General features: G+C 44.2%; 2 protein-coding genes and 1 long non-coding RNA gene across 9 annotated transcripts in view; 2 read left to right on the plus strand and 1 right to left on the minus strand.

Annotated features, from left to right (window-relative positions):
• The first annotated feature begins 62 nt into the window (after nt 1–62).
• IFRD1 (interferon related developmental regulator 1) lies at nt 63–17381 on the plus strand. 2 transcript variants are annotated; one of them, XM_039862793.1, is made up of 11 exons: nt 66–3251; nt 3464–3548; nt 4308–4432; nt 6054–6211; nt 7080–7130; nt 7214–7392; nt 7475–7583; nt 11546–11680; nt 14846–14974; nt 15367–15462; nt 17040–17381. In XM_039862793.1, the coding sequence occupies exons 1-11, from the start codon at nt 3107–3109 to the stop codon at nt 17124–17126; spliced, it is 1299 nt and encodes a 432-aa protein (XP_039718727.1). In that variant the 5' UTR covers nt 66–3106; the 3' UTR covers nt 17127–17381. The 2 variants fall into 2 exon arrangements, with proteins under 2 accessions (XP_039718728.1, XP_039718727.1); XM_039862794.1 differs by lacking the exon at nt 15367–15462 and having other exon boundaries at nt 63–3251.
• On the minus strand, nt 17373–22319 carry LOC120602473 (uncharacterized). The gene is made up of 2 exons (XR_005652779.1): nt 22027–22319; nt 17373–18397 (listed from the first exon to the last, which is right to left on the minus strand). It is a non-coding gene; the product is annotated as an uncharacterized LOC120602473 (long non-coding RNA).
• LSMEM1 (leucine rich single-pass membrane protein 1) overlaps nt 21341–23068 on the plus strand; it is a 16322-nt gene continuing 14594 nt past the window's right edge. For all 6 annotated transcript variants that reach the window (XR_005652778.1, XM_039862804.1, XM_039862800.1 and 3 more), the window contains exon 1: nt 21341–21581. The gene's annotated coding sequence lies outside the window, so the exon portion shown is untranslated. The remainder of the gene's footprint in view (nt 21582–23068) is intronic.

Consider the following 23068-nt stretch of genomic DNA (forward strand, 5'->3'; position numbering starts at 1 on the left):
CAGCTCCAAGAGGGAGTTCTCGGGAGTGCCAGACGTCTGCCGGCTCTGGACTCGTGTCACGCGGCCTGGGCCTTGCGCGGTGGGGCCGGGGCGACGCAGAGGCGCCCGGGTGGCATCCCATGCCGCTCCCTCCTTGTGCATCCCGCTTGGCCACCTGGCCGGGCGCGGGCCTTGGAGGCCGGGCAGGGGGCACCGTCCCACCATGGGCTTTGTTCCTGCCTCTGACTGGCACCTGCAGAAACACCGAGCCCCCAGCTCCACCGTGACCAGACGAGGCGACTCCCCACTCGCCGGGGGCAGAAGCCACGTTCTCCTTTGTGCTGCCGTCCGTAGGCTCTCTGCCCTGAGCCCGGGAGAGGAGGTGGTGTGGTGGGAGCTCAGGTTGCAATTGGCCAAAAGTTTAGGTGTTCTGTCTCCTCACTGCAAAGCTGAAGCTTTTCCAAGATGGGTGGGTGCTTAACTGAATTAGTGTTAGTTAATAGAACTTCCAGCGCAAAGCCCTACGAAACACCACACTAAACTCCAACCGAGAATTAAAGTAAACTGGATATCTCATTTAGTCATTGAGATTTTGACGTTAAGTATGGGATATCTTCAGACGTTATCGTATCGGAAATACTACTGGTCCTTAGGTGTTTGTCAACACAGTTGCCGCTCTGATCCCCAGAATGATATGCCTGCCTTCATTAGAAAGTACAGGCCAGTTTTCTTGTTAAAGATGATCGGAAAGAGGCATTTTGAAAGCTTTCCTATAGGATTTCTAGCAGGAGAAAAACTTGTGATCATGTATTAAACATTTAGTAACTGACGATAGGAAATGAGTTGTTTTGAATGCAGTTTTTTCACTCTTAACTGTGCTTCAGCTTTTTGTCTGAAGTAAACATTTGTATTTTGTCTAAAAGTCCTTGTTAATTTTATTCTTTAAATTTACCTTTTGTTGAAACAATGAAGGAGTAGCAACCTAAAGCCTTTTTGAAAATTGTAATGATGTTGCTAATGGCTTCCTTGAATCACAAATCTTTATTCCCTTCTGAAGCTTCCTGTTTAGCTTCCTTCCTGGAATTTACAGAATAACCTCAGGTGGTCTTTAAATTTACTTCAAGGCTCCTTACTTTTCATCAGCCTTCTTGCTGCCTTTTTGATTATTTTCCGTAGAAGAGGTATATGTATACATAAGAAATTGGAAAGAAATTCTTTGATTAGTTTATAAAACTGTATATGCTTTGAGTATCTTTGGAAATTTACACTGGCACTTACTAACTTTGCTTGCCTCTGGAAAGCGTGGGGGGTGGTTTTACTTTTTAAAAAGACTTAAATTTGGTTCCAGGTGAAGGTACTACTTATTCAATAAATAAAAATAATAGTTGAGTAGAAGAGCTGGAAAATTGTCAGACACTTATACTTACAAGCCACTTACCTTATTGGTATTTTAAAATGACATCTAGAGGAAATGGGATTCAACTGAGATCTTCACATGTACAGCTTCTACTTAATGGATTTTCCATTTAAATTATTCTTTAAATTGGTGGAAGGTTCCAGGACTCTAATGAGTTGACCTCTTGTACAAGTATGCATACTTGCTATAACACTTGAAGGAGAGCATTTTTAGGGAAGAACAAAGCCTTGTTAAGTAAGCCCTCTAAGAAAGGAGGACTTTGTGTCGAGAGTTCCACCCCATTTATGGTGCTTAGGGTCAGAGGGTAGGTGAATGTGACAGATACCAGGCATTTGCACAGGGTTCTTTTTCTTGATTTTTTTTTAAATCTTTCCTTCCCTGGAGAAGGGAGCTGAGTAAAGCCTGCATAGGAATATTCTTTTTGACAGTTTAGAAATAAGCTGAACATAAAAAGTGAAAATTATCAATTGATCAAATCACTGTTAGTAAAAGTTAATCAGATTACTCAACTATTGCCATGACTTCAAATCATGAAAACACATGAAGATGGATCCAGAAATAGAGTATGATGTCATAGATCTTTGTTTATTTTGTTTACTCCTGTCCTAAGCACTCGGATTAAGAACTTTGGGATCTTGGCTTCATTGCTTATTCTTCATGTTTTACTGTTGATTGGCACAGCTTATTCCCTTTAGGATAGCAAGCACTTTTGAAGGTTGCTTGCCTTTGTTGATTTAAAAATTTGCTAAATTCTCTTTGTTTTGATTTAAAAAAAAAAGTTAATCCCTCATTAAAAAAAAACAGCAACAGACTTCAACTTCGAAGATTTTTTTAAAACTATCTTACAGCAATAAATGTCACGAACTGTTTGAACACGGGGGCCTAGTGATATTTGGTGCAATCTTTGATTTTACTGATAAGGAACTTGGGCTCAGAGGTAAGTCAGGTGACTGAAGGTCACTTTTGGAGCAGAATTTAGGACTTACTTTAACTCAGTGCTCAATGTGATTCATGAATGTTAATATGAAATTCCTAGAAAAAGCAGTGACTAGAAATGACAATGACTAAAAATATGGATTTATTAGGTTAATGAAGTTGGGAGAAAGAGTCCAGTTTTAAAAAAGATTTTATTTTTTAGTAGACTATGGTTATATTAGAACCTCTCTTTTAAAGCTAATTTTTCTAACAGTCTTTTATGTTATGTCAAATGCCAAAACTACTTTTTTAAGGCTTCCCCCCTCCCCAATTCAAGTTATCTTTAAAACTACCATCCTGTAACTCCTTAAATCCCCTTCACATAAAACACATGAACCTAAAGACTAACCCATTCACCACTTAGTGTTTACTAAGCCCAGGCGCTTTCGTTGGAAAATACATTTATGTTGTTATGATGCTCTGTGACGTCATACTTTATTTCTGGATCTGTAGTCATTGTCTCATGATTTGAAGTCATGGTTTAGAGTAACGTTTTCATCTGTAATACCAATTTTTGTAAACCGATACTGCCTGTTAGATGATTAATATATTTCTGAAGTGGATGCGTTTTGCAAATTGTTGATGCTCTGAAGTACGTATTAGGTGAATTGACTTATTTTAGTAGTATTTAAGTGTGTTCCTTCGTAACATAATAATGTTTTCTTAAGTAAGATTGGGTTTTACTGGATTTAGCATCAGTAAATTTGAAAATTCCCAAGCTAAATATTTGCATAAATGACAACAAAATCATTTACCTCCACCTTTTACCTAATAGGTGGCCAGCATCGAAATGTTCAACCATTTAGTGATGAGGATGCCTCGATTGAAACAATGAGCCACTGCAGTGGGTACAGCGACCCCTCCAGTTTTGCTGAAGATGGTATGCATTTAATTTAATTAATTGTTTGTTTTTGGTATGCATTTTAAATTTCAGTTTGCAATATTAGGTATAATATGTTTTAGGTGGAGGATTAGGTATAGGATGTTTTAGGTGGAGGATTTCTTGTAGCTAGGTATACTAGTAGTAGTGTTCCCCATCTGCTTTTTCTCTGCTTAACTTATAGCGGTTGGATGCTTTATGCTATTCCTTAGGACCAGAAATCCTCGACGAGGAGGGAACTCAAGAAGACTTGGAGTATAAGTTGAAGGGGTTCATTGACCTGACCCTGGATAAGAGGTGGGAAGCTCTGGAAACTTCATTTTGGGCTATTCTAGCAGCCACCTGATCTGAATAATGTGAACAGTTCTCTGATTCAACTGTGTGTTTCTAAAGCTTGCTTTGTTTACTTTGGATGATATTAATGTTTCTTGTTCCTTTGGACTTTTAATGTGGATAGAAACATGCCGTAGAATTTAGATTGATTGACTCAGATTAGTCATTGTTATGGCATAATAGTACAGAACTGTATTTGATTATAACTGAGCTTGATTTGTTGAATTAAAAGTTAATCTTCAACCAGGAAGGACAACTAAACTTTCTTTAAGCTTGTGTTCACTAATTTGGTTACAGATGTGAAAAATTTCAAAGCTAGTTTTCTTCCCAGTAGCTCTAGAAGTGACTTAAAACAAATGGAATTAAAAGGCCCAAAAGATGCAAACTTGAACTCTAGACTTTTGTAGTGTTAAAAAATGTGAATTTGCTTTAAACGTGTAATGTGAGAGAGAACATCTCTTGTACATTGAGACTATAAAATACTGTGTAGTCATTTAAAATTGTGGTTATTAAACTAATAAAAATGCTGTGATATAAAGCAGCTTATAATCTTTTGTAAAATAAGTGAGTTGTAGATGAAAATCACGTTACTAAAAATGTTTAGAACTTGATTATATTTTAAAAATCTATTAAAAATTGAGAGGAGAAATAAGATAAGTATTTAAGTCATGGATGGTACACTCCAACTGGAACTTCTTTCTCTTAACGTTTTGTTTTAAACAGCGCGAAGACGAGGCAGGCAGCTCTTGAAGGTATTAAAAATGCACTGGCTTCAAAAATGCTTTACGAATTCATTCTGGAAAGAAGAATGACTTTAACTGATAGCATTGAACGCTGCCTGAAAAAAGGTAATATCCTTGTTTTTGAGTCAGAGGCACAGAATCAAAAAGGAGTTTTCTACCTTCTTTGCAATAACATGTTAATGGCACTGGAAGACTGGCTCAGTTGTATAGCTTTAGAATTGTCAAGGAGTACTCCGTGCTTGTTAAAACTCAAACCCTGACTTGTCAGAAGCTTTGTTTTTATTTACGTAATAAACAGCCTGAAACTAGGGAGGGTTGGCGTGACTATCATCCTTTGTTATATCAGAAGGGTGATTTCCATTCGTGTATATGAGAAAGGCTTGAAAGCTTATGTCAGGTGTCAACAAAAGAATTATTTAAAAAGCCATCCTACTTCATTATTCTAAAATTAGCTCATTTTTCCTTGTACTTATTTAAAACATCAATCATACCTGTGGATGACATCGTATTCAAGATGTTCCTTGGAATATTTAAATTCTAGAGCTTTGTAATGGAGATTCTGGAATTCATGTTGTTAAAATTATAGAACTTTTAAGAGTAAAGAAAGGCCTTCAAGATTAAGTCTAGTATTACCAGGCTTTTCAGTTTTAGGAACCACCAAAATTAGAAAGATTTGGGACTGCCACCGTAGTTTCTTTACCAAGTAAGAACGTTATAAGAATACCTTTTACTATCATCATCACTTTATTTAAACAGAATGTTTCTAGCACCACAAATGTAGGAAGCCACACATCCCTTTAGGTTGAATGAGATTAGTTTTGTGTCCTTAGTCTCATTTTGCCGCAGGTGAAGCTTTATCTCAAAGGGTGTTGGGAAAACTTTGATCTGGTCCACCTTCCTCTTTGTGTGACAAAGAAAGGCCTGGGCAACGTGAGACCGGCCGAAGGTTATGTAACTGTCGTGGTATGGTCAGTCGATAGCAGAGCCGGCCTGCTTTGATAGCACAGTGGCTTTGTTAAAGGTGTTTACGTGGAAGCTGTCTCATAAGGTAGTGGGACTAGGTGACCTTTAAAAATCCCATTTCAACCTGCATATTTTATAAAATTTTAATTTCTCAGATAACGACGTAAGTTCAGAATTTCCCCAAATCCTTCAGTGTATACAGTTCTCAAAGGAGTTTATTTTTATTTACCTTTATATTGATGTTTTCTGTGGTGTTAAAGAATCCTTGACTTTTAATGTCTTAGTTTTAAAAATTGTGGGGGAGGGGTGAGGAACTGGGATGGTTTGGTCTACCTCGTGGGCCATGCACATCTGAAAGGCTGGAGAGAGTGATTCAGGCTCCCAGAGCATGGGTCCGTGGGTACAGGAAGCATTGGGAATGTCAGGTGGGCTGGAAACGCGTTATTTTGCTGAACTGTTAGTCCCTCTTAAAGTAGGCATTAGTCTCAGTTTTACAGATGAGGAAATCTGTTTTGAGCATGTGAGCAATTAGTTGAAGATCAGTTGGCTATTCAGCGGTGTGTCTAGGGTTTGAGCGAGGTCAGTTTGCAGACTTTGAGCTCTTGAATCTCATTGGTTCATGGCTCTGTCAAAGCTCCGAGCACATGTGTTATGGGTTTTGTAAATGGGAGCGCATATTCGGAAATGGAACCAACTTGGGAAATCGCTGCCTTAACAAGTTAGTCGACCGAAAATGTCATGGTTGCTTCTTGGCCTCTCACAGGTAAAAGCGATGAGCAGCGTGCAGCCGCAGCGTTAGCGTCTGTTCTTTGTATTCAGCTGGGCCCTGGAATTGAAAGTGAAGAGGTTTTAAAAACTCTTGGACCGATCCTGAAGAAAATAATTTGCGATGGAGCCGCTAGCGTCCAGGCCAGGCAGACTGTAAGTATAAGGGCTCGAACTGATCGCTCTGCCTGGCCAGGATACCCTGGGCGTGTGAGTGGTGGCTTTGACGACTCCAGTTTCAGTGGTACTTGAAACAGCATGAGGGAATTTTAGTGACAACATATGGAGAAAAGGGAAATGGAGAATAACGAAATCTCACAATTTCAAGTTGATTTTATGTGGTTAATTAGAGCAATGTTCTGAAAACTGATGCTCCAGTTTATGGCGCAAGCAGATTATCTGCAGATACTGGATTCTGAGCACTTTGTGGGGTAAGCTGTACCTGGGTGACCTTGCCACGCCCTCACTGTGTAGCTCGTGTTTCCCCAACAAAGACGCTCAGTTTCTTTTCATCATGTTCCCAAATAAGTAAAATCGGAATCCTTCTTTAGAGTTATTTAAATTTTATGAGATTTCTCCTGTTTGCTATTTTTTGGAACTAATTTTCTTTTAGAAGTTTTCATAATAGAATGTACATGAATATAAATGATTTTAAGAGGTTAAAAACTTGGAGCTAACGATGTTTTAAAAGGTTTTTAATGGAGAGAGTAGGTTTCTTTATCTCAAACATCCAAACAGATCTCTGTCTTTGAGCTGGAAATGAGTTTGAAGTGATCTGCCAACTGCAGGCGGGCGAGAGATGCAGTGACTTTGCTGACGTCGCGCCGTGCGCCTGGCAGCAGGGACTGGGCCAGGCCTGCTTCCCTGAGCTCTCGACCGGATGGTCTCTCTGGTTAATGTTGTGCTTGGGACCTAATGTCATGGAGTTGGGAAAATTCTCAAATCGAATTATAAAAGCGGGAAGATGTAGGATTAGTAGAAAGTGGTAAACATTAATGTCTGTTTACTCTGTTTGTCCTTTCAGTGTGCGACTTGCTTTGGCGTTTGCTCTTTTATTGCCACAGACGACATTACTGTGAGTAGAAAGCATTTTGATTCCCTTCACCTTGTCATTTCTAATTTGAGACGGTCATCTCATCTCGTATCCTCACGTGTTAGGAGCTGTATTCGAGTCTGGAGTGTTTGGAGACCGTCTTCACCAAGTCTTGTCTCAAAGAGAAGGACACACGTGTCGTGGGCAGCGCCTCCGGTGCGGGGCTGCAGGTCAGTGCGCTCCTCGCGTGGACGCTGCTGCTGACCGTGTGCCCCGTCAGCGAAGTGAAGAAAAGGCTGGAGATGTGCGTACTCGTCACTTCACGTTTTCTAAGCACGTTACTGACGTTGATTGTGTTTGCGTAGTAACGATGGACTGTTTCCTAGGCATTTCCACAAACTGCCAAGCCTCCTGTCTTCCGATGACGTGAACCTGAGAATAGCTGCTGGGGAATCTTTGGCGCTTCTGTTCGAATTGGCCAGAGGAATGGAGAGTGTAAGTGTCTGCCGAGTCGAAGGAGGAGAGAGCTTTTGTCACAGGGACCATCGTTTATTCTTTTGTCACCTTCGCAGTGAAGAATTGCTATGTCGGCACATGGCCAGTTCGAGAACCTCGTGGTCACCTGCCCGTTTCCTGGCGGTGGTGATGTGATTACTCGTGAGAGCATAAACCAGTGGTGGCCACTAGAGCAGCATTTGAATGAAGTTCATTGTACTTAATTATTGCGATCTGTGCAACTGACGTTTTGGGGTGCGCTCTGTGCCCCATGGTTTGATCTGTGCGGGTCTGCTTGGGTTTTTCGGACGGGAGAGAGAATTCAGGCGTGGACGCTTGATAGTAAATGTCAGGCAGACGGGTGCTGAGTCGGCCTAGGTTTGGATCAGATGAGTTGAGCCACTGCTTTTAGCTTCTGCGCCGCTGGCCGAAGCGGACACGGCCTGTCGGTGGGGCCTGCGCTCTGCACTCCCACCGCGGTCCACTCGGCGGGCGTCGCTGCTGCCTTCTCTCTCAGGTGCTCCGGGGTGGGGGGCGACCCACCGTCCTGGTGGCGGTCCCGGTTTAGCACCGAAAGCCCTGTGTTCTAGGCAGCCCCTCGTCTCAGTCTAGCTGGGACACTTGGTCACCCTGATTTGTGACCTCTGTTGTGAACTTAGGATCACTTACTAGATGCTTTTTAATTTAAGGAGAAAGATTGTATTTCCAGAATGAAACTTTCCTGCCGTTCAGTTATTCAACAGTGAATGATTTCAGACTGTTGAAAAAATGTACAGGCTCTTAAAATTTCTATCTGGGAGTTGTCTTTTTTAGCATGCGCCCCCTCCCCCCTTTTTTTTTTTTTGAAGGATAGCAGGTAGCACTGAAAAGTTGTTAGAGCTGTCAGTAGCTGATGATTCTCATCATGTGAGAAATTGGACTCAAGTTTAGCATTCGATTTGATTTTATTGAGCTAGTTAATGGCTCCTTAACCAGATGTCCCAGTTTTTATCTTACGTTCCTCCACTGGTTAGAAATGGTAATTTTGTTTCCTTGAAATGCATCTTAATAGTGAAATATTAATGCAATTTAAATTGATACCTGTTGAATTTGTTTAAATTTGTATACACAAAGTATATTACGACCCACACGTCTTAATGTTCTCTGGCCTAAGACATCATGTGAGATGGCCAAGAGACCTCATCCACACGTGTCTCACTTGACCAAGGACTTGTCTAGGACAGTAATGAACTGGGTTGTAAAGTAGAACCTGGTGTTTTGTGTGTTTGCTTTTGTTAAGGAAATAAGCTTTTTGAATGGAGTGAGTGGACAGGGTCAGAGTAGAGGGTGGGAGTGGTGGTTATAGGATGTTCAAAAAATTAAACCAAGGTTAATGAATCCATAGGCATTGACTTAACTTTGGGTCCTTGTGGCAAACGTGTAGCATTGAATTATTTAGAGCCTTTTGCTGACGTAATTATTTTATGACTTTATATCAACTGGGTACTCTAGCAGTGTGATGGGTTCTGCCTGCGAGACTTAGGAAAAGCCTTGTGGAGAGCTGGCTTTCAGGCCTCACAGAGGGAGCTGGCGAAGTAGTGATGGCTCCTCGTTCAGAGCTGCTTTTGAGGAGTCGGCGGGAGCTCTTGGGTGAGGTCCGTGTTTGCTAGGTGACTGAGTAGGTGGGGGTGCACGTGCGGCCACGCCTCCTGGGTGGGCTCTGGTCTCCAGCTTCACTCGTCAGATGGCGCTGGGCCTATTCTCTGTGCCTCGGCACCCTTGTGTTCAGCACGAGGAGGTGGTAGGAGCTACCTCCTAGGGTTGCTGAGAGCACGTGGTAAGTGCAGGGGGAGTGGTGGCTGTCACTAATTGTCCATTGAGTTGACTGTCACCCTCTCTGGCAGTCTTTTAGTGGCCTTTTATGAGTTCTTGAGGGTAACCGAAAATAAGACCAAGATTATTTTGTGGGCAGAATTATAGATCTTGGGACCATGCCATGTGCTAGCTCAGGAAAACATACCAAAGCATAGTGACATCGCACCTTCTCAGCTTTCCCTCTTCCACCCCCACCTGCCCTGATGGGAAGTCCTGCAGGTAGACAGCATACACCTGTTGTATGGTGATGATTCTGCTGCTTTCTTTGTATTATCGATGGGTTCAGGTTTTCTTTGTTCCTGAGTGTATAGTGTTTCTGTATAGTTATCCAGATCACCAGTACATTGGCTTTTGGATGCTATTATTTCTGTTACAGTTTACATTTTCTTTTTAAACCCCAAATACTTTATGGAGACATTTTCCTAATATTTAATGTTTATTTTTCCAAGTTAATACTCTATTGACCTCAGTGATTCAGATTGTTAACTAGATTTTTATTGATTGCTGAGCTCAGTTACAGTGGGTTTCTCTCAGCACTGTCGATATATGGACTGGATAATTATAAGTTGTTGGAAGGGGGCTCTGTTTTGTGTATCGTAGGATGTTTAGCAGCATCCTTGGCCTCTGCCCACTAGATTCCAGCTCCTGGAGGTGACAACCAGAAGTGGCTCCAGTCATAATCAGTTGTCTCATGGGAGGTATAATTGTCAAAAAACTGCTGGTAGTGGTTCCCAGTTCTTAGAACAAATTAAGATACTGTGTAGTTTTCTAAATTTTTGGTTTATTCTTCCATAAGTATGCTTAAATCTTCCATACATTTTTTTTAGACTACTATAAAAATATCTCTCTCTCTGTCTCTAATGGAGTGAGTAGAAAACTGCCAGTGCCTGAATGTACTCGTTTCTACAAGTAAAATTATTTCCATCTTGTTATGATAGAATCAAATTTATCGAAATTTAAATACAGAGATTAACTTAACTGATGTGTTTTAATCGTCAGCTTTGGTAATTGCTTTTCTAGATGCAAATCCTCAGGGGGCTGGCTCGGGCTAACTCAGACATGGGAGGCCGAATTTTGGAATATTTGAAGAAAATATGTTACAACAGTTGATAATACACAATTTCTAAAATACTGACAATAAAAAAAAATTCATGTACTTAAAAGTTAGAGTATCTATTATATTAATTTCGAGCCCATTTTCCACTAGTATAATAAGCTTTTTCATTTTAGATATTAAAAGAAATTACTTATACATTTGTATAGCTATATAATTTGAAGAATTCCCAGAATAAGAGCTTATTTTAATAGGATAAGTTAAGTAATTATTACTGCTAATTTAAAATAAAGGTTAAACAGGCATTAATAACTAGAACTGCTCACCTCTGGCTTCTATAAGGGTCTGTCCTAGTTTTGGCTAACGAATAACTTCGAATTATCTTTTAGTTTCTAATGTGGTTGTAAAATGTAGTTAGGGAATAAAAACACCCAAAATACAGAGACTTTGTAAAAGCGTAGCCACTTAAGCTGTTATAAGAAAACCCATACTCAATTCAAGGTAATGGCAAATAGTAATATGTTTTGTGGCTTCCCTCCAGAAGGGATTAAAATATCTTAATGTAATCATTTGAGTTGCCTGCGATATAAATGCTTTATTGGTTATTTGAAATATGGCCAGTAAATTTGAAATTAGGTGCTTGAGAAAGCATTACTGATAACTTGCACTTGTGGAATCAGAATACTGGGAATTGTGGGAATCTGCATTGGGCCTGGGGGGAGCCAAAGGGTAGAAGCTATACTGGTCCGTGTGTGTCTGACTCCCTGAGCCTTTGAACCCCGGTAATGTGTCGACTGTGTCGGGGTGCAGCATTTGTTTGCTGCAGGCATCTGGGTACGCTTGCATGGGGGCGTCTGTTGGTCGTTGTAGCGTCTCGCCTTGTCGGGGTTCTGGGTTGGATTTTGGCGTGGCGATAAAGATACGTCTCTGTGAGCCAAGCCCTGTGCAGAGCTGCCGTTACTCTCCAGGGCGGACAGTTGCGTTAGCTTTAGGAGGGGTCGGGGGCTGGGGGTGCGCAGGAACACACTGAACCGCGTTGTTTTTCCCTCCGCAGGACTTCTTTTACGAAGACATGGAGTCTCTGACTCACACGCTCAGGGCTTTGGCCACAGATGGGAATAAGCACCGGGCCAAAGTGGAGAAGCGGAAGCAGCGCTCGGTGTTCCGAGACGTCCTGCGGGCGGTGGAGGTGGGCCTCGACCCCGTCGTGCTCCGGCCGATCGGGCTGTTTCCGGCCGGGCTTGACAGTCGGGTCATTTGTGATTGAACTTCACCTTTAACCAAACTAATTTTCTCATCTTCAGACTGAGTGGGTTTTTAACAACAATAATGAAAACTTTTTTTTTTTTTTTACAAAGAAAAATTTATTTTCGACATGTAAAAAAAATTCATAGTGATAGAATTGCATTTCACCTTGACGGTCTTCCATCATTTAAGCCACAGCGCTCAGAGTATACATATGTAGCATAGTGTTTTGTGAATAGTAGATTATTGCCTGCCCCTCAGCACCTTCAGACAAAGACGTTTGTGATCGCCCTGGGGAGGCCGGTTGCTAAAAACTGGAACAACAAAGTCTGGTGTTTTAATGAGGCCGTCTAAAGTCATAGGCGGTGCTCGAGGCCCTTCTGTGATCCTCTGGCCTGCTCAGTCTCCCTGGCAACCTTCAGGGCGTAGAACGCACGGTCAGAAGAAAGCCTGGGATGCCGGCCGGCTTACCCCAGCACCGCGGTCTGTGCAGTTGCTTAGTGTGCGTGTGTCCACGTAAAAGTATTTCTTGGATGTAAAGGGCAGTTCTTTTAGTAAGTGTATCAGAGTCATTCAGCCAGACATGCACATGAAATTTTAGAATGGGAATTAAAAAGTAGAGATGCCAAGGCCCCCGGATCCATGTTCGACATGCTCCAGTGACTCATGAGGCCCGCCCGAAAACGTCCTCCTTCATTTTAATCTGTTTCGAAAAGTAAAGCCTAGGGTTTAAATTAGTTTAGAGATCCTCTGGGGTCTAATTTTGGTTAGTGCTAACTGCATTATAGTGGTATTTTATATTTACTTTGGATCTTATAATTTAACAAAAAAATCCCTAACTAGAGCAGACATCCATATTAAGAATTGATTTTATTTGTCTTCTAATTAGTGTGGTGCTGTCCCCAAATTAAGCAAGCTGAATTCTTGGATATCTGTAAACTATTCCTGTGTTTGGATCCTGTTGGCCAGAGAAGTCAGATATAGGAGTAATTTATAGTTACTCAAGAAAATGACTATAAAATCAAGAGACGTGTCCCAGGACTTCAGAATTAGACCCAGTTCCCGGGGTTCAGGCTGGATGCACCCTGTCTGGGTGGTGGGTCTTAGGGGTCAGCAGCGCAGACTCCTTCCTCTGAGACGGACATGTAGCATCCTGGTGTGTCACCGCTCACCGGGCCCCTCGCCCCTCCCCGTCAGTCATTGCTAAAATCGAAAGCCCCGTTTGCTTACAGTTCTCCCCTGCCCCGCCCCCGCGTCTCTTCATCTCAGGATTTCAGTTCCTCGACTGCCTTCTCTCGCTCCAGCCCTGTGTCTGGCGCACCTGCCGAAGGCCCGCCCTCTGAGCTTTGTCCATTCTGTCATTGGAACCCAGCTTTCTCTGTTTTCCTTGATGGGTCTTTAAAGCCAAGGCTGTTCAGCTGCTGCAGAGGAGAATTTTCCATTTGTGGTGTGGTTGCTGCCGCCCCATTATTTCTTTTCATCTGAAAATCTTTCTTGAAGCTCATGTGTCCTTCAGATCAGCAGGCGTTTAACATGTTAGGTGCTTTAACATGCAGTTTTCTTTCGTTAAGCCCGTGATAGCGTTTAGCAAATGGAATCTTTTAAAGGAAGCACGGGCACCAGAGGAAGAGTTAACGCTGAGCAGTGAAGCTGCGCTCTGAGCCCGCTGTGCTCTGCTGCCTTCCAGCAAGGCCAGACGCCGCAGACGGGGCAGGAGCGAGAATGGAGTGTGGCTGGATCCGTCAGTTAGGAGGCCACTGGTGACCTTTACGAGAGCAGCGTTAGTGGCCAGACTGAGGCAGATCGGGGAGTGAGCGTGAGGAAGCGGAGGTGGCGCATCTTGCTGTGCTTTTCACAGTGTGGCTGCAGTGGGAAGGTCACGGTCGCGGGAGGGTTGGTGGTTTTGTTCGGTTTAGATGCTAGAGACAGCGCGTGGCGAAGGACCCGGCGGGGAGGCGCGTCTGAAAGCTCAGGGACGGACTGGGAGCCGAGGCAGTTGAGAGATGCTCAGCCTCGCTCTGGGGGGGCGGGAGGCGCTGGTTTCGGGGAGGAGCCGGGAGGCTGCGGACAAGTGTAGAGAGCGCTTCCCGAGTGCCAGAGTGTTCTCTGAATGAGAATCCACTGTTCGGGGCTTGCTTGCTTGTTTCCTAGCTGCCCTGGCAGACCAGGGCCTGCAGTGCTCCACAGACTCGCTCTGTCTCACCCCCTTGACCTCGTGTGGGTGAGGCAGAGGCGCCCGTGTCACAGGCAGGAGAACAGACCCAAAGAGGTTAAGTTACTTGCCAGGGTCAAAAGCCGGCGAGTGGCACACCCGGGAAAGCCTTAGGAGTTCTCTCCCGGCCCTGTGCCGCCCTGTGCCGCCCTGTGCCCCAAGTCCGCTGAGAAGGGGCGGGGTCGACACGGGGGCGGCGGGGGGGGGTTTGGGGGTGCGCAGGAGTGGCTGTGCCTGGGAAGTCCCATCCCTTCTTTCTCTGTCCGTGGTGGTCATCCCTTCTCGTCCTGGCTGTCATTCTACCTTCGTGATTTATCAAAGAGTGGTGCCTCCCAAGGCCTGTCACCGTTTGGAAAACCCTACGGTGTGTTTGTCCGCTCCCGTGGTTACACTTTAGAAATTGTCTTCTGGCGAACTGTTCGTCTGAAATCCTGAGCTCAGCCGTGCCCCTCCTGGGCGGGTGGGCCTGCTCCGTCCCTCCTGGCCCTCTCCTTCGGTCGGCCGTTCGTCTTCCCGTCTCCAGAGCCCAGCTTCCCCTCGGCTCCAGCCCTGGCTCGTGGGGCACCTCGTCTTGTGCCTCGCCCTGCAGCCTTCTCTCCCTCCCTTCCCAGACGCAGCTTTAGACTTTTTCTTCAATTTTCTTGAGCGCTTTTGAGATTTCAGAACATTCACAGTGTTTTGCCACTAAATTTATCCAAACCAAGTCGTGCCTCCAAGCCCACCACGGCTGCACACGCAGAGCGGTGCTTTCGGTCCATGCGCGTCTTGGGGCGGAGGTGTCGGTGTAACCCACATCGTTCACTCCTCTCACGTGTATGTCTAGTTAGAAATTATTTATGTAGAGTCTCTTTAGACCATTTTATTTCCTCTGATAGCTTTGGTTCTTTTGTTGGCTAGGAACGGGATTTTCCAACAGAAACGGTTAAATTCGGTCCTGAACGCATGTATATTGATTGCTGGGTCAAAAAACACACCTATGACACCTTTAAGGAGATTCTGGGATCCGGGATGCAGTACCACCTGCAGGTGAGCGCCAAGGTCTTCTCTGTTTGCTTTTAAACCAGAGAGCAGTTTCTAACGTAGCTAATTGGCATTTGATGTTAGTTGAATACACAATGCTTTCACCATGATACATAACAGTAAATTTACTTTTGGAAGTGAAATTAAATACAAATAAAACTGTCCTTTTGTTTTGTATTCAAGTCCAGTGGAGCATCGTTCATATTTTGCGTGAAAACAAATAGTTGGCCCATGGCTGCCTCAGAAGAAAATTTGTTCTCATGTGACAGAGAAAGAAAATCAGTGACTTAAGTTCACATGTATAAGCTCCACAGAACTTTAATGAATCGATTTCACTTTATGTAGTAAAAAAGAGCTGATGTGATGCTGAGCCTTATCACCTTTTTCTTTTACCAAAGTCAAATGAATTCCTTCGCAATGTGTTTGAACTTGGACCCCCGGTGATGCTTGATGCTGCAACGCTTAAAACGATGAAGATTTCTCGTTTTGAAAGGGTGGGTTTTATTTTTGTTTCCAACAGACCTTAACGCACCAGAGAGAGCGGAGCCGGAGCCTCGGCTCTGCCGGGTGACAGGTGCTCTGCTGTGTCCGTGGGGTCGCAGAGCCTCGTGACGCAGGCACAGTCACAGCACCCAGGTGTAGGGACTATCATGGGGGGAGTGCAGACTTTTTACCCATAATCCTGTTTTAATGTGGAAGTTACTTTTACTTTTTGTTTCCTTTTATACGTAAGAATAAATAATTTACTCAGTGCTGCTTTGGTACCAGATAACTAAGTACCAGACTCATTTTACAAATGAGGACACTGAAGGGCTCAGAGAGTATGTGACGTTACATAGGAATTAATATCTCACTTCACATTTAAAATGTCTTAATTATCTATTTTATATGGAGGTAAAATTCCCGTAACATGAATCAGCCTACTCGACAGGGTTGCAGGCATTTAGCACATTCCTGGTGCTGCGCACCCGTCACCACTTAGTCCTCAGAAGGAGCGTGGAGTCGTGAAGCGCTCACTGCCCCCTCCACCCCGCCCCAGCGGCTGGAGTCCTCTGCTGCTGACTCTGCCCCTCTGCTTGGCCCATTCTGGAGCTGTCAAGCTCGTGGCCCTTCACGTCTGGCTTTTTGCACCCAGCACGTGTCACGGGTCCACCCGCGTCACAGCAGGCGTCAGCGCTCCAGCCCTCCCTGTGGCAGAGCGTCATTTGGCCACGTGGCCGCCCCACGCTCATCCCATTGATTAGCCAGCGGGCATCTAGGAGGGGTCCACTCGTAATGGACGGTGCCGCTGTGAACATTCATGTCCAAGATCTTGTTAAGCACCTGCTTTCGGTGCTTCTAGGTGTGCACTTCGGAGCGGGCTTGCTGGTCACGTAGCAGGTCTGAGTTTATCTCCTGAAGGGATTGCCAGACTTCTGTAAGGCAGCCGCACCCTCACAGTCCATGTCCGCACGCGCACTTGTCAATCTCTTTCGATTATGGGCATCCTGGTAGGTGTGAGTGCTTAGTTATATTTTTATAGAATCTTTAAATTTAATCGTTTTTATGACCACATCATTCATTGTTGGGTTTTTAATATTATTTGTAATACTTTTTTTGAATTATTTCTTGGAACAAATCCTTACGTTGGAGTATAGGGCTGGATCATGACTTTTTGATACATACTGCCAAATGACCTTCCGGAGTTATTCTGTCATTTTGAACTGTTTTTAGCAATGGATACAAGCATGTAGCTGTTGCATATTTTACAGCATTGAGTTTTATACTTTTATTAAGATTTTGTTGGCATTAAAATGGAACTTCATATTTTTTTGTTACAGCATGGTTGGACATTTTTTACATTCATAATTTCACTTTTCCTTGATCAGACTCAGTGTCGATACACTTTTTAAAAATTTTTTCATTGGAATTTTCTCATGTAGAGAACTGTTACGTGTGTTCATTTGGTGTGAGTGTGTTACGAACATTTAAAATACGGGGTCGAATTAGTCCCTTCCTCTCCTTTGTGGGCTCGTGGCTCTTCCCGTCCGGTCGTCACGGCTCACGTGCCTGTCCCTTTTCCCCCTTGCAGCATTTGTATAATTCTGCAGCCTTCAAAGCGCGGACCAAAGCTCGGAGCAAGTGCCGCGATAAGAGAGCAGACGTCGGAGAGTTCTAGGCCCTCGGCGTCCGGGACCCTTCTCGCTCCCTCCCGGGACCCTTCTCGCTCCCTTCGCGTTTCCCTTTTGTGATTTCTGACGTGTTTAAACTCGGGACAGTTTTTATCTTCGGTCACAATAGATAGCTTTTATAGCAGGGGTTATATTACTTGTACAGTATTACAGATGGTGACTTCTGATTATTGAATATTCTCTGTAAATGTAATCAGCAAACACGAATAAATTGTAATGTTTGGTCATTTTCTATTTATGAAGAGAGTAAAAATATGGTATTTCATGATAAGAAAACTATTAGCCAACGTTAAATGTCTTACACTGTGGTCGTCAGTTGCATTATTATAATGACACAGATGTCACAAGGTTTTCAAGAGCTGAGACAAGTTCTGGATACAGTTTACGGAGCTGTTTCTTCTGGGAAAGCTACTGTGTTTACTTTTAAATGGAACCTAATAATTTTAATTTTGTCACTGGGATCAACACAGGGAAGTATACTGTAAGACCTTACAGCTACACTTAAGGCTGCTCAGTGGGTCCGGTGTCTGAGATGAATTAGCACAGCCAGAAAGGTCGCTAACCTTGACCTCGGGGTGGGGGGGCAGTTACACTAATTTTATCCATTGTATAAGAACTCTGCTCTTTATTTTGAAATAAAGATCTTTTCACACTAAGAGTGCTCCTTTTCTAATAGAAGAAACATCATTTATAGGTTTCAGGCACAGGGTTCAGAATGACCAAGCTGGGTACAGAGGTGGGGAGACATACCTTACTCTGTATGTTTGGAAATAGGAAAATAGATGAAAAAAATATAGCGATATATCATTGGGATTCTGGTTACTGACTTCTAAGACCATTGCTGCTTGACTGACCCGGTGAGACGGTTTTTCGCTTTACAGAAAAGTTGTAAGCATTGTGACAGTGCGTGAGGACTTCATTATTAAAGTTTATGTTAAAATTACATTGCACAGGCAACATCTGCAGTTTCGAATTCACATGCTTCGCTGGTATCGGCGCAGGAAGCAGTGACGAGGCGCGTGAGGGGTGGGACGGTGTGCACTAGAGACGTATCGAAGCCACCCCATGTGTGTCTTCCAAGCCAGTGTCTTCCCACATCCACTAACGACAGTCCAATGTGACTGACCCCTTGTTGAAAGTAGTCGTTGGCCTGTGGCGTCGCTGTCGCTGCTGGAGGTGAGAGTGTTGTGGAAAACAGCCGTGGCATCTAGAGCTGCGGTTTGCGCTGTCACCTCTCCATTCCCAGTAGGTCAGAACCCTGGAAAAGAGATTTGCAAGCAGTGTTTTCCTAAGTTTTTAATTTCCACACATGCATATTAAAACAAGCTGTGATTAAAGTGATGATGTATACATGGGTTAATAGTTGCAGGCTGAAAAGCACTGCTCCCTGCTCTGTCCTGGCCCAGCCCCCGGCTCAGCCCCGGAGGAAAGTCAGCCCTCAGTGATTCCCTAGCACCGTGGTGTTAGATTGCGAGGTTATGCGCGCTACAGCTGTTTCTTAGCCTATCGTTTTTAGACCTCTGACAGTTTCCAGTAGGTGAAGACGTTTGCCTTTTTCCTTCCGGTCAGTAGCATTGCTTGCGTCGCAGTGACCACGTTTCTGTGTTCGTCCCTGAACTGGATGGTTCGCTGTGCTTAGAGTTCCTTCCCAGACAGCATTCTGCACAGGGGTTAACTTCGTTTTATATACGCCGATTCTTCCCAGTCCCAAGTAGCTCTAAAACTTACCGTATCCATTTTCCACATGGTCAGAGCCCGCCAGGATACCAGGTCCCGCACAAACCGATTTCCCTCTCGTTGGTGGTGCATGGCTGTTTCCTGAGACCACCGTCCCCCGACTCCTTTTCCTCCCGTGGGTTGCATTCCACGTGTCCTGGACCCCACGTCTTCAGGTTCCTTGGCGTGGAACACTTCTTTCAGGAACGAGGCTGGGGCTGCGTGGAGGGTCAGCTATTATGAGACTTTAAGGCCGTTGCCTTGGGATAGAAATTTCCAGGTGGAAAATCTGGAATTCTGAATGCTTTGCTCCTGGCTTCTAGTTCAAATGTTGATAATCTGATGCGGTTTTGTTTCTGATTTGTTTCCTTGTTTTCTTTTGTTCTTAGTCATTCTGAAGTTACGCGATAGTATGCTTTGGTGGGCTGTGGCAAACCGGAAAATACTTTACAGTTCTTGCCCCACCCACACACCCTTTTTCTGGAAACTCCGTAAGGTTCTAGAGCGGCTGGGTTGAGCCTCCGGCCTTATTCTTGCTCTTTCGGGGAGATTTCTGTAACATGGTTTTTTCACCCTTCCTAGTGGATTTTTATTTTTGGCCAACCTGCAGTTGCCTGCCCGTGTGTAGCTCCGTACTTCACTGCTGCCTCCATCCTGAGCCCGCCCGAATTCCACGAGGCGGCCAACCTCACTCATCACCCACCGAATCCGCTAAGGCAGGTGGCTGCCAACCACCGTCTCCTCTCCGTATGCAACACACTGGTTGAAATCTTGTTCAGTATCTTTTACTCCTATTTTCATTCTCTTAGTTTCGCCATTATTATTCCTCTTCTGCCTTTCTGCTGGGGTCTGAGTGTGAGGGGACGTGAACGTGCATGTTAAGGACCAGAGGGGAGCTTGCTGGACGAGGTCACTGGGGAGTCCAAGTATAAACATTTGCATGTTCTTGAAAGTAGTAAAACGGTGTATGGTAGACCAGTCCTTTCCTTGAATCTTGCTGTTTTAAAGGGATTTAAAATAGTCCCTGTGTAAGTAATACGCTCTTAATTTTGAGGCTCAAGCATTAATTTTGGAGCAATCAGCAGCATCTGTGACTCAAGTCTCTGATGCCATTTACAGAATTTCCTGGGAGTTGACTCTAGATAAAGTGAGATACAATACTTGAAAGAAAAAGCAAGAAATACTTGAAAAAGTCCCCAGATTAAACAGTTCATGTGAGAATATTTTCTTCTTGCGACCAGAAGCACTTCATATGGCCTTTCAGGTAAAGCGAGGTGTGTTAATCTTGCTTTGCTCTTTGCTCCTAAGTGGTTCTGCAGAATTCTAACTGGTCAGAAGCCATGACCAATCTCACCCCCCTCACTGGCCTAAAGCACGGTTGGATTCAGCCTTTGGCGTGAGAAGCTGCTTAGTCTCCCCTGTCATCCCTAAGGAGGAGTTAGTAGTGTACGGGGTCGTCAGGTTACAGGGGAGAGCAAAACAGTGAATGCCCACAATGAGGCAGTCGTTTCTTTAAAGGATAGATAGTTTAAGGCATCGGGTAGTTTGGAGGTTATTTTTACAACTGCATGATTAAAATAACAACTAACAAAAACATTTTCTTTCCCAAGAAATTTGACATTGCATTTTAATGTATAAAGAACATGCTTTTGAGAAAACGCTTACTGGTTCTGTGGTCTTCATGGGACCAGTCCTCCGATGTAGCTGCAGCCTGACGACACTTAATTTCCCCCAAAGTAGAGTGAGGCCGAATTGAATATCAGTGTAAAGAAATTTTGCAGAGCAGACAACTGACATGCAGTTATGTTTCAGGGACAACAAAGGTCCGTCTAGTCACGGCAGTGGGAGGGATTATCAAGGGCCACATATCAGTTTACCTCCCCACCCGACCCGTGGTCTCTTGCTGGGTTAGTTTGTCCTGGTCTGTGTGGGGACGGCTCGTGGGATCGCCGATCCCACTGTAGCTGCTGCTGTGCACAGCAGAGGGCACAATCTGCCTTGCGTGCGTGCGAGGCCATCGCAGAAGGGAAGGGCTGACGACATTTCTGAGAAAGGAGGGTGCCCAGAACTCGCAGGACAAAGCCTTGGGCAGGAAGGGAAGCGGAGGGGTCACGGCGCTTCCAGCCCGCGGCGGGGCCGTAGCCACGCAGTCTCCTCCCCACCGTCCTTTCCCGTAGCTCCTGGAAGCCCCAGCGGTCCTCTGACCGGCCATCACCCCAGTTACAAAGTCATGACCTGGTCTGTCCCTCCTTACTCCCGCCCACCCCCGACCCGGTTGGTCTAGAGTCCCGAGCGGGCGGTCAGAGCTCAGAGCGGCAGCCCCAGCGCTCCCGGGCGTCTACACAAGGAGCATTCCATGGCGGGAGTGCGGGAGCCGTGCCAGCTCGCACAGTCCCACCAGCCAGATAAGGACGTCCACTTCGGTCCAGAGAGCCGCGTCAGTTACCAATGGCATGGAGGCATGGCGGCTTTTCCTTTCTAAAGCGTAGTTTCAGTAATGTGTTTACTGAAAACCTCAGACAGTACGAGAAAAGCATTTGGGGTCTCACGCAGCTTGGCTAAATGAACACTCAATTTAGACCAGCAGTTTCGCGCTGAGGCTTGTGGGCCTCGCAGGGACAGCCGTGCACTGAAGGGAGACGACGAACGACAGAATTCGCAGAAAGATTTATGATAGTTGCTTCTGAGTAATTAATAGTCACCTAGCAGGCGAAGGTCACATTTTCGTAAGTCATTTGCATGCTATTACTTTATGAGACTGAATGATGATTCTCGAGGCTCGTTTGTTTTTTCGTTGCATGGGCTCTGTGCTTTTAATTTTTGCTAGAAATCACTTAGACTTGATTTTTAAAATTACTTTCTGAATGTGAAGAGGCAGTGACTCTGAAACAGAACTGACGAACAAATTACCACGACTCAATAAAGTTTCCTGTTAGCCTGGAATTAAGCCCTATTATAACAATTCTGATATTGCAGCAAGCCATACTAGTGTGAGTTATTTCTGCGGTCTGATACCAAGGACCTGTGGGGAGGAATAAAGAACAAAGCAGTTTTTCCTTGGCAACTATCTTTATTTGTCAATATATTCGTCTGCAAGTAGTCGATTCCTAAATGACGAAAAGAATCAGCTGCTAGCATTGATCTAAACCAGAGGAAGATGAAATGACTTACACGTTTCAGCTCGTGGCCTTGGAAAGGGTCCCGTTAAAAGGATGCTTGCTTTGGTCAATCTTATTTAACGAACCAATTAGCACACCAGAGTCGGGGAGGTGGGTTGAGTCAGCTCGATGCAGAATTTAGTAAGGCTCTGACTCCTCTAGCCCTGCGGGTTGTTCCCAGATGCCCTCACATGGAGATGCCAAACATAGCAACAACGAGGTGTCAGACAGCTGTAGGCCCTGGTGTGGGGGCCATGTGATCTTGTATCCACTTACTTCTAGAGTCATTTGCAGGATCTGATGGCAGTGAACCACACACACCCAACTCAGTTTTCTCTGCTTGCATGATGCAGTTAATTTAAATTTTTTTTTTTAATATTTTCTGTTTGCATGTTGCAGTTAATTTAAAAATACATTGAAATAGCACCTATCAACATTGTGACATTTTCTTCAGAGCTCAATCTAAGTTGTTTTAGTGCTTTGGGATTTGGTGTTACATTGAGTCACCTTTTGAGTCAGTTGCAAGGCCAATAATTTGGAGAATTTATTAGCTGCCCTGCCCTTAAGGCAGTTTTTGTGGTTATGATTTTCTAGCTAGCCCTCTACCACGTAAATGTCTATAAAGCCTATGAAGCCTCAGAGTGAGATTTACTCACTGGTAATTACATTCCTAAGGGGGGAAGCTAAGGGTCAGGATATTGAGTCAGAGGTCCAGAAATGAACCCTGCCTTAGTCACCAAGCCCAAAACAAGCTGTGTTTGGAATAGCGATCCTATGATGTGACACATACCAATTTCATTCCTCGTTAAATGTTAGTATTTGGGATAATAAAGTAGAAAGATGGTAAAATATAAAACATTTCTGGAAAAGTCGTTTAGAAAACTGTGACCATGCCATCAGTCAACACTGGCTTTTATGTAAAGAGGATAAGGTCCGATTGACCTCCAAGTCCTTTTATTCTATATATAGTTGCTTTTTTTTTTGGTCGCTCTATTCTTTTAGGAATGCTCCATGAAGCATGTTTATATTTGGAATTCAGTGACATCAATATCTAA

The sequence above is a fragment of the Pteropus medius genome, unplaced genomic scaffold (assembly GCF_902729225.1).
Source record: "Pteropus medius unplaced genomic scaffold, Ma_sr-lr_union100, whole genome shotgun sequence".
Taxonomy (NCBI): Eukaryota; Metazoa; Chordata; class Mammalia; order Chiroptera; family Pteropodidae; genus Pteropus; species Pteropus medius.

What these genes read in the sequence shown, in the direction of transcription:
- IFRD1 (XM_039862793.1), top strand. Translation starts at nt 3,107, where the DNA reads ATGACAACAAAATCATTTACCTCCACCTTTTACCTAATAGGTGGCCAG. An exon ending in CTCCAGTTTTGCTGAAGATG is followed by an intron (nt 3,252 to 3,463) that starts GTATGCATTTAA and finishes GCTATTCCTTAG; the next exon opens with GACCAGAAATCCTCGACGAG. An exon ending in ACGTCCTGCGGGCGGTGGAG is followed by an intron (nt 11,681 to 14,845) that starts GTGGGCCTCGAC and finishes TTTGTTGGCTAG; the next exon opens with GAACGGGATTTTCCAACAGA.